The 19,186-nt window shown below is 40.5% G+C and overlaps 1 protein-coding gene across 1 annotated transcript in view; it reads right to left on the bottom strand.

The window, feature by feature from the left end:
* Positions 1-19,186, bottom strand: part of LOC306853700 (slit homolog 3 protein-like) — a 178,845-nt gene that overhangs the window by 78,668 nt on the left and 80,991 nt on the right. The window contains exon 5 of the mRNA XM_079391309.1: positions 1,875-1,946. Coding sequence (XP_079247435.1) covers positions 1,875-1,946 — 72 coding nt within the window. The remainder of the gene's footprint in view (positions 1-1,874; positions 1,947-19,186) is intronic.

Here is a 19,186-nt window from a genome sequence, read left to right as displayed (position 1 = left end):
ACTGCCCAGAACTTCACACACGCTTGAGCCTGGGAACGCACATGAACACTACGGCCTCATACCACAACGATCTCTGACTGCAAACAAAGCGTCCCATTAATGATGACCTCAACTTGGCGTCCTTTATTCATTAGAGGGCAGATTTAATTGCTGAAATCATCCAGCCCTCTTTGAAGGTCATGTTTATTGTTGCAGGCATGTTTGAGCTACCAGCTCCCTGTGCTTGATCTGTTCATAAAGGTTTGGGTGATTTTTTTTTTTAGATTTGTAGGGCCTTGTTTATGCTTAAAAAAAAAAATCATGTTTATTCATTAAAGAAACACTCCACTTTTTTTTGAAAATAGGCTCATTTTCCAACTCCCCAAGAGTTAAACAGATAACTCTTACCATTTTCGAATCCATTCAGCCGATCTCTGGGTCTGAAGTGAAGTGACATACTGCCAAGTATGGTGACCCATACTCGGAATTCGTGCTCTGCATTTAACCCATCCAACGTGCACACACACAGCAGTGAACACACACACACCGTGAACACACACACACCGTGAACACACCCGGAGCAGTGGGCAGCCATTTATGCTGCGGCGCCCGGGGAGCAGTTGGGGGTTCGGTGCCTTGCTCAAGGGCACCTTAGTCGTGGTATTGAGGTATTGAGGGTGGAGAGAGTGCTGTACATTCACGCCCCCCACCTACAATCCCTGCCGGCCCGAGACTCGAACCCGCAACCTTTGGATTACGAGTCCGACTCTCTAACCATTAGGCCACGACTTCCCACCAAAAGTCGGTAGCACTTTTAGCATAGTTTAGCATAGATCATTGAATCTAATTAGACGCTCAAAAATGACCAAAGAGTTTCGATAATTTTCCTATTTAAAGCTTGACTCTTCTGTAGTTACATTGTGTATTAAGACTGACGGAAAATGAAAAGTTGCGATTTTCTAGGCCGATATGGCTCATACTCTCATTCCGGCGTAATAATCAAGGAACTTTGCTGCCGTACCATGGGTGCAGCAGACGCAATGATATTACGCAGCACATGAAAGTAGTCCCCAGCTATATCATAACTAGTTACCTAGCTGGGAACTACTTTCAGGCGCTGCGTAATATCATTTTGTTGTTTTGTTACAAAGACCGTCTTAGTACACGATGTAACTACAGAAGAGTCAAGCTTTAAGTAGGAAAAATATCGAAACTCTTTGGTCATTTTTGAGCAAGATACTAACGGTCTAATCAGATTCAGTGATCTATGTTAAGCTACGCTAAAAGTGCTACCGCCAGACCCGGAGATCGGCTGAAAGGATTCGAAAACGGTAAAACTCAACTGTTTAACTCTTGGGGAGTTGGAAAATGAGCCTATTTTCAAAAAACGTGGAGTGTTCCTTTAAAAATCACTATTAACAAGCTCTTCTGCCATACTCCACGGCAGCGAGATCGGCTTCTGAAACTGTTACAGAGATTTATCAGAAGCCATTACTGTAATTGCAAATGGCTGTGGAACATTACTCACTGGCAATATCCTGAAGATATCCATCTTATTGAACCATACTGATTAATTGAATTTTCATCAGCGCTAAGCTTATTAACTGTTATGACAAATGATTCGAGGGGCGTACATGTAGGCCACCTAGCACATTGCTATTGAACATTTTCTTCTTCCAGCCAGAGAGATTATTATCTTTAATTTCAGTTATCTGTCTTTGAAATAAGACTTAAGACTCGTTAAATGCAGTAGACGACGACATCGTTTGCAGTTTGACGGAGTACCGCACCACGCCTCGTTACTTCAGGAGAAAGTACAGTTTACCGATGGCTTTTTTGGCCTCGTGCAAACGAATCTCACGATGCCAGTGAAGGGATGAGGGAGGAACACTTACAGGTTCTTGACGGCGGTGATCCCTCGGAAAGCCTTACGAGGAATAGCCTGAATCTGATTCTCGCTCAGGTCCCTGGAGAGAAAGAGATGAGAAAGAGAAAGAGAGAGATATTAGGATTTGTTTGAAGCCACTTCACATTTCGTGTCTTGAGGAAGATGGACAGTTCCCTGGAACGACGCGCCTCAGCTTTGAAGTCTCAGACCAAATTGTTCTACTGACCATAAATGTCACATCCTCCTTTATTCGTCTGGCCTTTTATCACTCCGTCTGTGTGTGCGTCTAATGAAAAACATTTCTAAAGCAGTACTTTGTAATGAAAGGTCTCATAGTGGTACGTCCCACAATCCTGCAGAAAATGAAGCAATCATATGCACTTTGAGTAACCCAAGAAAGAAAACAGACAAAAGCGGCTCTACATCAAAATTAATGCCTGGCATTTGTAATGCTCGCTTATGAGCCAAATGATTTTTGACATGTCACAATGGTTGTGCTTAACTTTATTAAGCTTGTTTGTTTGTAGACTCACGCTGGCAAAACATAATTTGAAAACCAGAATGCAATTACGGGCCAAGAAGGAAACAAATGAGATATGGAATATCTGCCCAGCTAATCAAAGCGTCTGCTTTGGAGTCATGCCTGCTACACATAACACGAACAGACCACCACGTGGGTTAACCCACCTGACCTTGCTACAACCAATTTCACTGATAAACAATCAGGCGCGGATCCAAACGCGGTGAGGAATCCTGCCAGAGCTCGTGCATGGGACGTAATGATGTATCAAGTACAGCACTGCCAGCAATTTCCTCTTAGGAGCATTTTAAACTGGAGTTATTGAGCTCTTCCCTCCTTCAGCCCCCCGCCAGAACTGGATAAGTGTGTTTTTTTTCTCCCTTGAACCAATCAAGTTTTATTATGGCAAAAACCTTAATAACTATGTTGTGCTTTGCAATAAGAGGCTATGGTATTTCATCAAACTGTTTCTGATGGTTTTTGACATGTTCCACAATCCTGCTTTGCTTTTTTTTTCTTCACAGCACTCTTGGCTGGCTTGATGTGAACATCATGTTTCCTTTGTGTATCCTGTAAGTTGAACTATGCAGGAGGGCAAACATACCCTGAGTAAAAACTCAAAACATCCCATGATCGTATGCCACAGAGTGGGAAAATAGGGCCGCTGTTTATACCATCATCACGCTGGACAAGAGCGAATGTCTACCTCTCTGATGGTCTAAATGTGAAACAGATAAAAGTGCAGAGATGGTATGGAGCACAGAGACTACTTCTCTTCGCTTTGGCTTTTTAATTCTTCATGAATGGCGAAGCACCGGCCTCGTATGTCCTCGGCGAGCCGCGAGCGCAGTGCAGTGCTTTACAGCACTTCCACTGCTAATAAATGTTTTATTGCTTTGTTTACTCAGTGGAACCTTTTTCATTATTTCTACAAAAAGGCAAATTGTCCCAGCCAAATAACGGCACTTATGAAACACAATCAGCCTCAGCGGTGCTCTCGCCGAGAAGCGTCAGAGAGAAACTCCATGTCAGAAGAAAAAAAAAAAAAAAAAAAAGTCCCACGGGCTTTGGGTTGAATGAGATGATTTCTAATGAAGAATTACTTGAAACTATAAAGAGACAATAGAAGTTTATGAGATATGAGAATTATACTAGCAGAAAAGATGTAGCAATGTACATATTTCATCCACTTTGACGCTATATTAATTACACATGGATAATGAATCAATCTGTGTGACTTCAGAATGAATACAAGCTCTCCAAAGAATCTTTAATACAGGTTAATTAGTCAACTTTAGTAATGCAATTCTTAGCATACACTGTAAAAATCATTTTCTTCGTTATTTTTGCTCTTGTTTTATACATATTATACACATGTGAGAAGCAAAATTACAAAAGACTCACACACATCTTTTTTTTTAGAGAATATAACCTGAATTAAGTCTATTTTTCAAAAACACTTCTTAAACTTTTTGTAAAAATATAGTTCGTTGGCAAATAGATGTGGAAATATGACTACATGCCTACATATATAAACACATACTGTGTAAACTACTCATTTTTGTTTGTTTGCTTTGTCGTTTTGAAGGAATAAACTGACTTTTACAGCAATAATGAACTGAACTCAATCCTGCTATGCACTGCTATCATTAGCGTCAAATTGGGCGTCTTAACAGATGCTGGAACGAATGCTTTAAGGTAAAAGATACAGATTCAAAGCAGTGTTTGTGAAAGGAGGAGAGCTGCATTGGTTCCCCTCCTCTAGCAATCTGCTTGCAAATTTCATTAATTTCATTTGGCTTTGGCCCTGCTCTCTCTGACTGTCAGGATGCCTGCCATAAATCTCCCTTTGATTCCATTATGGCTCCCATGTCCAGACAACCTGGCAACGCCAAAACATATTACAGATAAACGCTCAGCAACACGCAAGGATATGAGAGCCGAGCTGCAAGGAGGATCTATCCTTACACACATGCACAGACTCGATCACACACAAAGGTCAGACAAAGCGAAACGCTATATACTTCAAGAAATGCTGTTGTTATGCCACTCAACAAACATCTTATTTTCAATCGAATACACACAAGAATCAACGATAAACAGTTAAACATATGCAAGGAAGAGAAGACCACTAACAGTTCAATATACACATCTGTCACCTTTCAAAAGCTCAATATTTTGTCAATATAAATCAATGGGAAATTTTCAGACTTGAATCATTAACAATTGCTTAAGAAGTTTCTTAGTGGTTTAGAACAAATCCTAAGCAGAGTCCGTCCATTCATTTTTCAAACAGTATCATATGTAAGGTCCTAAGCAGAATGTTTGAGGAATATCAATACGCCGCTGCCTTACAAACGCAGTGAAAACCATTGAGGGAATGTCGGTCAAATCTCTTTCTTATCACGCTTTACGAATGTCACTCTTATCTCTCCACTGAAAAATGGAATGCTGCGGTTTTACAAGACGGTTATTTGCTTCACTTTGTTGTTTTCTCGCTCTGTTTGAACCACAAAGGAAAAGAGTGATTGTCTAAAGAAGTAGCGGAAACTTAAACACCACTTTACGTTAACTCAAATAATGCAGGATGTCTGAGACAGGGTCTCATTCAGCAATGACTCACACACACACACACACACACACACACACACATACATACACACACACAAGCTTCTCAGGTGCAGATGCACAGTTTTCTTCCTACCCTCATTCTAATGTTGATGAATCTGGATCATTTTAAATGACGGAGCATCTTAATGCAGTTAGTAGTAATTATCATAAAGCACACCCAGACATCTCCATATAAGAGTCTCCTGAACAAGCCGTCCTATACAGCCATTCATTACTCTCTGCAAACATACAGCATCTAAAGATGCAATCTTACCTAACAGCACCCACAGCAAGAGTAAAGCAAAATGTGCCTCTCAAAAACACAAGAGACATAGACTATACTGAATTATACATAAACTATTAAATAAATCATTAAATAAGACTTTTAAATAGTTCACTTAGTTCTTCAATTAGTTTCAGATTAGTTTTCAGTGTCACATGATCCTACAGAAATTATTCTAATATGATGATTCGATTGAAAACATTCTTATTTCTTATTATTATTATCAATGTTGAAAACAGTTGTGCTGCTTAATGTTCTTTTTTTTTGGAAACCATGATATTTTTTCAGGATTCTCTGATGAATAGAAAGTTCACAAGATGTCTTTTGTGACATTATAAATGTTTTTACTTTTACTTTTGTCTTTACTAATTTGTCCTTGCTGAATAAAAGTTGAATTTCTTCAACATTTGAACAGAAGTATGTGCAATAAATAAACAAGTAAAAAAAAAAAGTGAAAAATGTGACAATATGACATGCATTTGCACAAAGACTTTATGCACAAATCTAAATGTTACACTCCCTCTCACACATGAGATCCACTGTCGGACAGGACTGGTTTTCCCTGAGGAGGTCAAGTAAATTTGTGTTTCACAGCACTTTGTTAATGTTAATCTTTTCTAAAATCAAACATGGCATTTTTTTTCCTTCTCGAAACCTCTGTATAAATTACAGAGCAAAGTACTTACTATGTTTAGGCTAACTCAGCCCTCTGAGAAATCTTAACCCTGTCTGGATTGGACTGCTTGTTGATACAGTATATCACACAAGCCCAATTTAAATAGGTCTCGTGATGCATGGATCCAGAGCACATGGGCTATTCCGTCCTTATTTCTTTCATATATTTAAAAGTAAAGTCAAAACAGACATCTGTCTCCTTCCATCTAGCTTATCGAGCACAAACCGTGGCCCAGCTGGGTGACTGGACCGTTGATACATCTCCCACCATACCCATGCCTCTCTCAGTATCTATCAAGCGCTGGCTTGCTTTCACTCTTGCTCTTGGCAGGGCTGTTATCTGCATGCCAAATTGAATCTAGAGTCCGAGATTCTCGCAGAGGCCCTGATGCCTGTCAGTGGGTTCCTACACGCTCCTGTTAAGTCTTGCCAGCGCCGACAGATCAACCCCGGACGCGCTGGTACGATCACGCCCAGATGGGTCGAACACGTCTAAGCGTACGCACCTGATCAGGTGAAAGGTTATTAAAACCCTCCAGCTACTCTTGCCAGATATATTACATTACATTATTTAGTATGCACTCATAACTGGGGCCAACTGCGATGCTTTCATAACACATCTGACCCGACTGCTTCGGGGATGACCAGTTAAAATGTGTGTGTTAGGGGCCAAATCGCTGTTAAGCATGAAACCAGCCCTATAAACAAAAGGAAACACCCTTTGGCTTGATGATTCGGAGTCTGGAGGCATATTTGTTTTTCATCTGGGTGTCGTGAGGAATCAGGCCGTAACTGTGACTCCCTGAGCAGACAGGTAAAGACTGCAAGCTGGCCGGGTCGGATGCCGTTCGCGTGGGTTATGAGATGCACATTTCTGATTTCTTTCATTAAAGACACAGCCAGAATACAGAGAAAGCAGCAGACCCCCTGGAGCGCTCCATAAGCATTTTGTTTTATGAAACCGGAGACGTATGAAACCTGAGAAGTCCATATCCATCCAAGCGGCGGTTTCACATGACGAGCTGCATCTACTGTAAAACATGCACTCTTTCCCCTTCCTCCGCCTTTTCCCACCGGAACGGCAATTCACGTAACACTTATTCGATAAAGATATATAGAAATGTGCATAATAAATAGTGACCCCATTGCAGCCTCGTATTTCACTCTTTTACAGCCCCGCTTATGGTCGTGATGGGCGGCCCTCTCTCTCGCGCTGATGGCTGGTGTCTGCGCTCTGCTTTATGGCCACTTTTAAAAATGGTGGCAAATTAAAACACTATGGATTTCTAGCCCTGAAGGACTGTATAGTGTAATTGGCCTTAAGGATGACAGTAGTTCTTAATTACACTGAGTATAGGAGCTTTTCATTGGACTCAGACTGCTCGCTCTATCTCTCTCCCGTCTCATTCTGTGTGAATCACCAGCCAGTAGATCCTCTGCTTCCCTTCGGTTATTAGAAGTTATGATTGCGGTTTCTCCGCTGAAATCTATCTCTTAAATGGAGAAAAGTGGATGTAAATATTGTGGATGCAAACCAAAAAAGGTTAATCCACGTCTGCCAGTTAAATCAAATAATGCATTCTTGTCATGATTATGATCAAGGCTTTTACTGTTAAGTAATCACAAAATATGTTGATCATAGGTCTGTTCCTGTTTATTTGTTTTATTTTAACAGTGGTCAAAACTAGATAACTGAAGATAAAAAACTGAATTAAAAAATTATAATAATGCATTGGACACCAAGTCAAATTTGAAAAGTTCTGTGTTCGAAATCTACAATATGATATCATGAATTCATCGACACCACTTGACTTCATCATCCTAAACTTTAATAAAAAAACAAAAAGAAAACAAAACTTAATCTTTCTCTTTATCTTTCTCTCCTTCCCTTACTAGCTTGTACTTATCTGAACAATGCCTGAGACCTGGTGTTACGAGCACTTCCTGATTGCCTCTTCAAGGTGAATCGCTTTATGTATTCCCCAATTGTAAGTCGCTTTGGATAACAGCGTCTGCCAAATGACTAAATGTAAATGTAAATGAATTACTAAGATCACCTTTCAGATTCACTTTTAAACCATCAAAATATTACTGTTGTAGTTTTAAGATATAAATATAATAGTTAATTTGCTGCTCAAAAAACAGTGTTTACTATCATTGTCAAAACAGTTGTGCTGCTTAATATTTTTGTTATTTTCAGGATTCTTTTATGCATTTTTATCAATTAAATGCATCCTTGATGAATGAAAGTTATAAAAATCTTACTGACACCAAACATTTAAAGAGTAGTTTACATTGCGTACAACATGAAAACAAAAACAGAGGTTGTTTTCAGAGTTTGAAGAAGTTACAATTGTTGGGAGTACTTGGCATAACACTCAATACTGTACATGCAACTTATATTATTAAATCATAAATAAAATAAGATGGGATCATCAAAATAAGTATTTTAATGTATGTTGTATTAAATTGAATAAATATAGTAGCATCTACAATGTTTAGGGAAATAACTGTCTGTTATGATTTTTCATAAACGTTCAGTCCTATAGTGACGTGTACCAACAAGACGGTCAAACACAGAGTAAGACTGACTGATCTAAAACCCATCGCCGTCTCTAACGCTTTAAAAAGTTAGTGAACACCAGGACGCCACTAAAGGAAGTGGGTATGGAAATGAAATGAAAGAGAAAGACAGAAGCACGTAGATGTAGAGTCCTTGTTCCCTGATCAGCATCTGGCAGCGTCAGCTTTGTATTCCGCTGCAGTCGTTTAACTGCCCTTGCTTAGTGTCTTACTTGTAGCCCAAAGACTTCTTGATTTAATTAACTCAGTGCTTTATGAATAAAAATATTTCACTATTGATCATCCCAAGAGCTGACACAGGCTAAACCGGTACAGCGCTCGCTTCATTACGCCGTCCTTACTCGCTTTTTTTTCTTTCTGATGGCAAGGGAGGAGGCGAGATTCGGATTCGCTATGGAGGGAGGTGAAGGCAGCTTCTAAATCAAAGTAAATGAGCCCAAATGCTCCCTTGGGTGTCTAAAGCATTCTGCTAAAGCTTCTACATTCCTCCGCTGGCTCCAAGACAGAGTCCGCGTATGGATATTATAAATAGAAAAGGTTTTTCCCCCCTGCGTTAGTATCTATTATGTTTTGTCAATGCTTTAATTAAATTGGATAGCTTAATGTGATTTATCCTGATCCATACGCTTTATGGCTCTAAAAGCCTTTTTGGCTCCCAGCCCAAAAGATGTCGAACAAATTTAGATGAGTTAGTGAAGAAAAAAGGGGAGAGGCTGGGCGCAGAGGGTGATTTGTTATTGGTTAATTCACTTTTATTCTTCGTGTGCCATTTGGTTTAATTTTCTTTCTACTGCGTCGTCTTGCCTTGGAACGGGACCGAGACGTACGACAAGCTTTTAGGATCATTTATAGTCGCAATAAAATGTCAGTTATAAGAGATGAGGAGAGTGCATATCTGATTTCGAGATGGGACGGCTTTTGGATGCAGAACGACGCCGCAATGTCCTTTTCCCGGTCCTCACAAACTCAAGAGCAAAGCCGTCCGAAACGAGGGGAGATGTTGAAGAAAGGACGAGGCTGCTAATCAGACAATAGGATTTAAGAGCTTTTAAAGTGAGTGGGTTGGAGGCAACAGCTGAGTCGCGCTCCGTCCAAGGCGAGGGGCCTCCTGGCACTCATAAATAAACCTGGGAGATTAGGAGATTGGCTGGGGGTGGGTGTGGTTCTGGGGGTTCGGGGGCAGAAGTTTCCATCCGTCTTGCGGCAGGTCACGGTTGCCACGGAGACCAGGAGCCATGCTGGCCAATTAAGTCCAGAGCCAGAGTTGCAAGTGCTTTGGTGGTGGCAGTAAGGGGCAGCGAGAGCAAGGCTTTGCGTGTTTGTATCTTTTTTAATACAGGAGAGCACAGACCACACTCCACACTGAAGCAGCACCTTTAGTAGCGAAATAGATGTCACTGTGGGAGTGGAAGGATGAGGAGAGACAGTGTAATTACCAAACAGCAATACACCACTGTCTTTGAGATGAAGAGACAGGTGCGGGTGCTCTGAGTGTGTGTGTGTGTGTGTGTGTGTGTGTTTCCAAAACAACCTACATCACATCATGCACTATCAAAGGATATAAATTATATAATAATATAAAAGGAATCAATCTATCTATCCATCCATCCATCCACTCACCTATCTCTTCATTCATCTATCCATCGTACATCTGTTCATCCATCTATTTATCTACCCATCTATCTCTCATCATCCATCCTACCATCTTACTATTCATGTATCTTTCCATCTATCTCTCCATCATCCGTCCATCTGTCTATCGATTTATCTTCCTATCTCTTTATCCATCCACCATCCAGCCATCCATCCATCCATCCATCCATCCATCCATCCATCAACTCGTCTATCTCTTCATTCATCTATCCATCGTACATCTGTTCATCCATCTATTTATCTACCCATCTATCTCTCATCATCCATCCTACCATCTTACTATTCATGTATCTTTCCATCATCCGTCCATCTGTCTATCGATTTATCTTCCTATCTCTTTATCCATCCACCATCCATTCATCAATCCATCCATCCATCCATCCACTCGTCTATCTCTTCATTCATCCATCCATCGTACATCTGTTCATCCATCTATTTAGCTACCCATCTAGCTCTCCATCATGCATCTATCTCTATCCATTTATCTACCTGTCTATCTCTTTATCGATCCACCATCCATCCATCCATTTATCTACTCGTCTATCTCTTCATTCATCCATCCATTGTACATCTGTTCATCCATCTATTTATCTACCCATCTATCTCTCCATCATCCATCCACCTCTTCATCCTTTTCATCCATCCATCCATCATTATTTTACCTGTCTATTTCTCCAACTATTTCTCTATCCATCATCCATTCATCCATCCATCCATCCTGCTAACTGTATATCTCTCTATTCTCTGTTCATTTATTCATCCATCTCTCCATTTTACCATATATTCATCATCCATCCCCCATCTGTCCATCCAGCCCATCCGTCCATCCATCCATCTAACTATCATCTATCTGTCCATTTGTCCATCCATCCATTTATCTAACCATTTATCTCTTCATCCATCCATCAATCCTGCCAGTTACCTGTCTATTTCTCCATCTATGTATCTATCTATCCATCATCAATTCATCCATCCATTCTGCTAAGTATCTGTATCTCTCTATTCTATCTGTGTATTCATCCATCTATCCATGTTTCCACCCATCCATCCATCTAGTCCATCTCTCCATCCATCCAGCCATCCATCCACCCACATATCTAGCTATTCATTTATCTGTCCATCTATCATCTATTTCTCCATCCATCCATCCATCCATCCATCCATCCATCCATCCATCCACATATCTACATTTTCATCTATCTATCATCTATCTCTCCATCCATCTATTCATCTATTCAGGTAAAAATGCTCAGAACAAAAGTGTAAATCAAGCAAGCCAGTGTTCTATAAAGACAACAAGAACCTCACAGGACAACAAACACAAATCCAAACTCTAATCCTTAAACTCAAACCCCCCTCAAGTAACCTCAAAACAAAGGAATCAGATGAGATTTGCTTGTCAGCTTTCCAGAATGCGTTAGGTAGGAAGCTGAATAGATAGCAGGGGTGGCTGCTGGCTTTCGGCGAGCTAATAAGCCTAAGCTATTTAAAATGAGAGTAATCCAGTTAGTGTGGGTAAAGGGCTAATGTCCAGCTAATCGAATTAGAGGCAAAACTGGTTTAGTCTGCCATATCTGGCCAAGCTCAACCTGCCATCCTCCGCATTGTCTGCAAAGACCGATGATGAATGCAAGACTTCGTTGCAGCGTAATTCCTACAGCTGATTGGTGGGTCGGGAGCGTTCGATCATGAGGCGTGACCGCACACCTATGACATACTGAGGGCTGCGTCAATACAGAGGGATGACATTCAGCAGTATTCAATTAGAGAAATGCACAGAATACGCATACGCAGTAACACAACATCACAAATCATGTGCCTGGCAAATTGTAGCTGCAGGCTGGACTGAATGATTATGTGGTATAAATGGGGGCTGTTAAGTCTATTGGGCCCAAGAGGTTTTATTCTAAATCTAATAATGGGAAACGTGGAAGTGGAAAAGGGTGGAATATTTCTGAGAGGTTATGAGGGCAAGCATGAGACAGTGGGCAAAAAAAACTCCATGTTTCACAGAAATCTGGATACAGATCTATGAGGGAAAAAAGCAGGGTGACATTGTCAAAATAGGTTTTCATGCTCTGTAATTACTCAACATATGAGTCTAAGAAGGTCAACAATAGCACGCTAATTAACATGTAACCCAACCTGAGAAAAGTGTAATTGCGTCCATAGAGAGGAAGAGAGGTAGAGAGAATAACTTGGCCGAATAACTTAAGTGAGGCCGGGCCCCGCGGGGCCCCAATCAGCACAAGTTTTTTTTTAACATGTTAAAAAATATTGTTCCGCTTTCCAACAAAGGCCACCCAGCAGATAGGGATAAACAAAGGTTTCCCTATATGAATAATCTCCAAAGTGGGTGAAAAGAACCAGATCATGACTTAAGTGCTTAATTAACGTGCTTAATGTTAAATCATTTCCAGTTTACTTTTTTCTTAAAGGTTTAGTTTTACACATCAGAATTACTTTTCTCTTGATCTCCGAGTATCTCTGAATCTGTCTATTATTACTCTCTGGCTCATTTAACATGAGAATGTGTGTGCGAACAATAAAAGACAGAAAACAGGGGGGAAGGCTAATGGTATAGACAGAGAGAGAGAGAAAACAAAATACGCAGATGCATCCCTGACCACAAGATGGAGCCCCCAGGCTTCTCTCCACCATTGAACCAACCAATCAATAAATTAATCTCTGGTGGAGAGATGTAGGAGGCTGTATGGTGCCGTGGAAGACTCCTTTACCCACAAGCTTAGACGTGACCATATTAACACACTAAAGGTTCAGCCAGACAGTGGCAGTTGGTATCTGCAGGGAGAGACACTGGGACTGTTTTCCTAACCACAGAAGCTGGGAAAAACCAGGATATTCAGCACTGGCTTCTGCAGACGGGAAGAAAATACTGATGCAATGATTAAAATTCTGTCTGATACCAACAGGTCGATAATTAATTTCATGTTATCGTCAATAAACAATAAATAAATGAGGTAACAATTTAGTTTAGGGGCCAATTCCCAGTGTTAACTAGTGCATGCATATTACTAGCATATTGCCTGTTTATTAGTACTTATAAAGCACATTTAATGCCTAATTCTGCATGACCATATTTTAGATCCGTAAATTCTACTAAACTTAACAACAAACTTACTAACTATTAATAAGCAGCAAATTAGGAGTTAATTGAGGCAAATAGTAACAATTGGATATTAAAATAAAGTGTGACCATAACTGATAATAAAATACAATACTATTTTGTGTAAATAAGTTACTGTAAAAAGAAAACACTAAAAGCTTTTTAAATGCTACAAGTGAATTTAAGCATCAGAACATGCAACAATGCAACATAAAGATTGCAATTCAACTGTGTTATTAAATGATCAGGGTTTGGACTTTATTTAAGGTCCAATTCTCATCATTAACAAATCTTTAAATATGACTTTTGCCTCAAACTTAGGTAAGCTAGTTGTTAAATTTAGGTATTGGGTAGGATTAGGGATGTAGAATATGGTCATGCAGAATGTGTGCTTTATGAGTACTAATAAACAACCAATAATAGGCATGCTAATAAGCAACTAGATACCAGTGAGAATTGTTCCCTATACTAAAGTGTTACCCCGGATTGTCAAATATTAACTTAAAGTGATCAGAAGAGGATGGCAAAGGTCAACAGAGGAAAGAAGCATAAATTATTCAATACCCAATACTGATCAATACTGGTAAATAAGTAAATATATAACAAAAAATTGAATATGCTGTACAGCAATAACCAATATGGTAGTGATATATTGTGCTTCCCTTTAGCAGAAAATGTGTTAATGCGGAACAAACAAAAGAAAACACTTTTCTAAATAGAAATGTCTGCATGGGAAATGACCAAACTAACATCAACAAAAGAGACGGATGATTATGCAGATGCTGCAGTTCAAAGGGAGCTGTAGTTTTATACAGTATTTACATTCTGGTACTCAACTGTCTGTGCTTCATTTGTCCTGGCAGTGGAGGATGAGCATAAAGCGTTCCCTCTCATTTTCCCACCAATTTGCCGATAAACAAAGACCCAGCGCTCTGTTCACTATCGGCCACTAAAAACAAGAAACCAGCAGGGGTGAGCAGATTGCTGCCCACCTACACAGTGGTGTCTTTAGCATGGGCTGCCCATGTGAGAACCCACGGGACATTATGAGACACAGGCATTTCATAAAAGAACCAACCCGAGATGACAGTGCACCATTGGAAGAACTCTCATTTGATTCACAGCAGGACAAATGCACATTGGGGGAATGGGTGACAGAAATGGCTTTTGTCAATAGCGTTGCCATTATGGAGACAGTGAGCTGCCTCAGTCGCCGGCCGCTGTGTGTAAACTGCTTCCTGAGATTAGTGTCGAAACTCTGTTTATCCGACTTCCTAATCAAATCAGCCACGCCGCCACATGCCGGCCGGCCGGCCTTTTTGTAGCTGGATGTTCTGTGACACCAAACATCTCTACCATGGCCCGATGCCACCTCACTCACCCCCATCAAATTCACTTCCTGCCGTTGACTATTTGGGCTTCAAATATGACTCTATGAATTGTACACCTTTTATATATGGAACAATGACAAGTGAAAATATTAAAAATTAAATAAAAAAATATAAAAATACATATTTATTTACAATATTTTCAAATAAATAAAATAAAATGAATCCACTAAAATAGGCCTGGATGAATAAAAATAAGACAAAAATAAGAAAAGGTAAACTTAAATTATGTAATGTACACTAAAACGTGAATTAAAAAAAAAACTGTACAAAATGTATTTTTTCCCCAAAGCCTGGTTTTTAACCTATTGGTATATTCTAACACTAGCGTTCTCTATTCTTTTTCTATTCTATCTACTTGTTTTCTTTTTATTTACTATGTGTACTGCATTAAACTAACCGAGACTTGTCACATACATATTACTGCTCTTTTGTTGGTTTTGATTGCTTCTATTGTCCTCATTTGTAAGTCGCTTTGAATAAAAGCGTCTGCTAAATGTAAATGTAAATATTCTGTCAAAAATAACCACATCAGCATCAGTTTGATTAACATATGGAACAAACATAAAACAAAGGTTTTGCTGGGGCCTTTCCCTCATTGGGACAACTCTGTACCCCTGAAGGGTGCACATTAGTACCTAATATGTACTAAAATACACCTTTTAGGGGTAGATAACACACAAAAGTGTATCTTTGAGGGTGCCGTATCAGTGACAGTTACTGTGCTGCCCACATTCCCTCTGCTGTAACTGCTATCCTGAAGAGTCTGCTGTAACTACCCCCCTAATTTAGCTAAAACACCTTCTGCATAAACACAACATTTCCTGCGCTGCCCGCCTGGCTTCCTCTTTTACCGGCTGTTAGCTCTTGTCTTTCCAGTCCTGGAGATACACTATCATCTGTCGCTCATTGGTAATTGTTTGTTTTCTAAGCGTCACTCAAGGGCCAGCGCTATCGCTTTTCAATGCTACACATTCCAACAATAACCGGCGGGCTTTGGTTTCTGTCTCTCTGCGAGCCAAGAATGTGAAGTCTAAAGGATGGTTAGATCCTACCCATGAGCCTTCCAGCTGGTAAATGTATAAACCGTAAGAAATTACACATGAAACCTTGAGCCCTTTAGCGCTGATCAAATATAAGGCTGTGCAATGATTATTTCCCTTGTGAATCTTGAACTTCAGCCAGAGCCTCAGACGTTGAGGCCCAGTTCCTCTCGTCCTCCTTCCATTACAGCCCTGATGAGCAAGAAATTGAGCTCTAATCATTCAGAGAAAAATAATGGTCATTTAGAGTTGAAAAACAACCGATGAAAACTCTTTGTTTCGTGCTTTGGAAAGTGGAAATTGTTGGACTATAAACTAATCACGAAGCTAAGAACGCTTTTTTGTGCCTACTGGGAATACGTTGGCACAATGAGGTCATGTGCAGCCAAAAATGGCCTTGCCCACACAGCCTGTGCCCTTCCATCCACGGCGGCTGGTTAATATGACATCTTACTGCGGTGGTTTATTTTTCCCCATTATCCGGTTTGATCAGTGCGTGTGGCTCCCAAGGGCCGTAAGTCAAGCCCCCCTGTGGAATGTTCCATAGATGGTGAATTTCACCTCTATAGAGGATGATCTCACTGATTATGACATCATGAAGGCAGGTTGATTTATTAAGGCCCGCTGATGAGGCCGTATTTAAATAAACATCAGCATCCCTTCCAGAGTTAAAGATATGGTTCCCCCGAGGGCCTACACATGGCCTGGCTGGGGGGGTTTAGGGTTAAGAAGGAAGTCGAGGCGATTCGTTTGAGTCGATGACTTTAACGCTTTGCCCCCATTCGAACTTACGCGCCCCGTGACAATCTCAACCAGGTGCGCTGGGATACTCTGGAATGGCCTATGCAGATTACTGTAAGAACAACAGCCCGTGGTGGTGTTAAACCTCTACTAAATAGCTTGTCTACCCTTGTTAACACCCGAGCCCGGGCTGAAATTGAGTTCAGCTGTGGCGTGGCATTACTGAGCATTTTATGTGCTAGATCATAAATCAGGGCCCCTCACGCCGGCTGCAGCCCCTCAGGCCACATTTCCACCTTCCTTAGACCCCATTAGCTCCTACATATTATGCTTTCCACGACGGACCGCAGGAACACCACAACAAGTGTCCCTCAAGCCGCCACGTTCACGCAGCCCACCTCGGACTGCATTTTATAGCGGTTCCATCTGGTCATGCTGTGGGTGCTTCTGTGCTTTGACCGCTACGAGCATGAGCTTTTATATAAGCTTTCTCACGGTGAGCGAATATGAGAATAAAGTTAATCATAGCTTTGGGGCCAGACATATACAGAGGTGGGAGCAAGGTCCAGTGATTACACCTCTTAGGGAATTGAGCTGCGAGCGCTGAGGGAACGGACTTGGTCACCTGCAATCGAGCTACAGAAGGCCGCTATTGTATTTGAATAATGTACCTGAGGGGAATATGGTGTGTTTGTGAAGGTGTGTGTGTGTGTGTGTGTGGATAAATAATTATAGAGGTGGGAGGAGCGTTTGTGTGTGTGCATAATGAAAGGGCAGAGGGAATACGTGAGCATGTGTGTGTCTGTGCATTAGGGTGAATGGCATATGCTTGTGCTTTTATTCAGGGAAACACAAGCGTGAGATCAAAGACCAGGTTTAATGAGAAGTGTTTGTGCAATAACTGTTAAATTTAAAAGGTTGTTAAAGATGAAGACAAAAAAGTTAGAAAAATATTGTCTATATAATAAATAATAACTTTAAAATGCATATTAAAATACAAACTAAAACCTATAAATAAATGACTAAAAATTGTATTCATTTATTTATTTATTTTATATTAATTTTAATTGTTATTTTAATTTAATTTTTTTTTTTTCCCCTAACAATGCTGGGTCATATTTAATTAACCTCCAAACCTGACTTTAAAATATATAAGGTAATGTTTACTAAAAAAAAACAAGTCTGATTGACCCAAACTCACAGTTCACTTTGATGAATTGTCATGTATCATCATATGAGTCTAAATTATAAGAGACAAACATTTTAATTAAAACATCAAATAAAAAAACTGAAACCAAAATGAGCAATTTTTCAAAATATAAACAAAATAAACAATTCAAATAGAAACTAAATAAAATTAAAATTGATATTCAAAACACAAAATTAAAAACAAAATGAGCTAGTAAAATTTCCAAAGCTTCAATATCCCTGGAACAGACGGAGCAAAACGTTACAGGTTAGATTCGGAGTGCTTTGGTCAGACTTGGGTAATGCAGCAGCTGGACAAATTAGACTTGCTCTCAGCACTCTTGGTGGCTAAAGTCAAAAGTCAAGGTTATCCATGATCACAACACCAGCATCCATCCTCCTGCTGTTTTCACAGGTCACAGGCTTTCTCTTCCAGCTGAAGACCTCTAGGGCCCCACCTGGCCATCCATAAACTTCCCTGCTACATCAGACTAGTAACCCATGAGGACACAACTGCTATAATCATTCCTTTCTTCATGTGTCTGAACTAAAATTTCCCAATTATACATGTCACCAAATGACTCACAGGCTCCCACACACCGAGCTGTGGTGCTCATGCAGACAATGCGAGCCCTTGATCGCATTCCCACCGCTCCTCATCATTGCTTCCTGTCTTTTCTCTACTACTACAGTCAATGACAATGATGAAAGAGCTAAAAAAGTTTGGCTGAGCACATGACAACAAATCTGCTCTCACTACAACAGCATTAATTTACATACAGTATGTGCCACGCTGAGTATGATCATAAGCCAGTTCCTAAGACTTTACAAGTTTTCTGTGGTGTACAAGTACAGTGATTTTAGTGCATCTAGACATTTCTCTGAATCTCCACTGAGGCAGTGGGACAAGCCTCCTCAGTACTGCCTCCAGGGCCTGGTGCCCTTTGCCAGATGGCTTTGCAGAGTTTTGCTAACAAAGTCATTAAAACGCCTCATTTAATTTAAATTTCATCCAAGACAAATCTCCCAGCAGTCCAAACCTCGCACACATACAACAGCCCACACACCCCCATTCAATCTGAGATGACTGATCGCTGAAGAGAGGACCCTTGCAGAGTCCTTGGAATCGGTATTGCCGTCTTGGTCCTTTTTGGAAGCCAAACAGGGATCTGTTTGCACTTAGAGAAATGACAGACAGGCAGAAACCAGAGCGTACCCATGTCTGATGACCAAAGTGAAAAAGAGAGGGGCTTTCTCTCTGTCCCCCCCTTAACCACATCCCTGCAAGCTCATGTCAATTTCAGCCAAGAGGATTTCTCGCCGCTTGACCAATTCCCCCAAACCCTGCTGCTCAATAGCTACCGTACTTGTGCAAAATAAAGTGAGGACCCATTTACTTGTGACGAAACATGAACTCTAATATGAGTCAACCGTCCCTTCCCTTGATCTGAGTGACTGATGAATGTAATTAAACCAATCCACTGGAAGTTCTTCCTGTTCTTAAATTG

Source organism: Barbus barbus (genome assembly GCF_936440315.1).
Source record: "Barbus barbus genome assembly, chromosome: 33".
Classification (NCBI taxonomy): domain Eukaryota; kingdom Metazoa; phylum Chordata; class Actinopteri; order Cypriniformes; family Cyprinidae; genus Barbus; species Barbus barbus.
The sequence above is the reverse complement of the archived record's forward strand: the minus strand, read 5'-3'. Positions and strand labels throughout refer to the sequence as shown.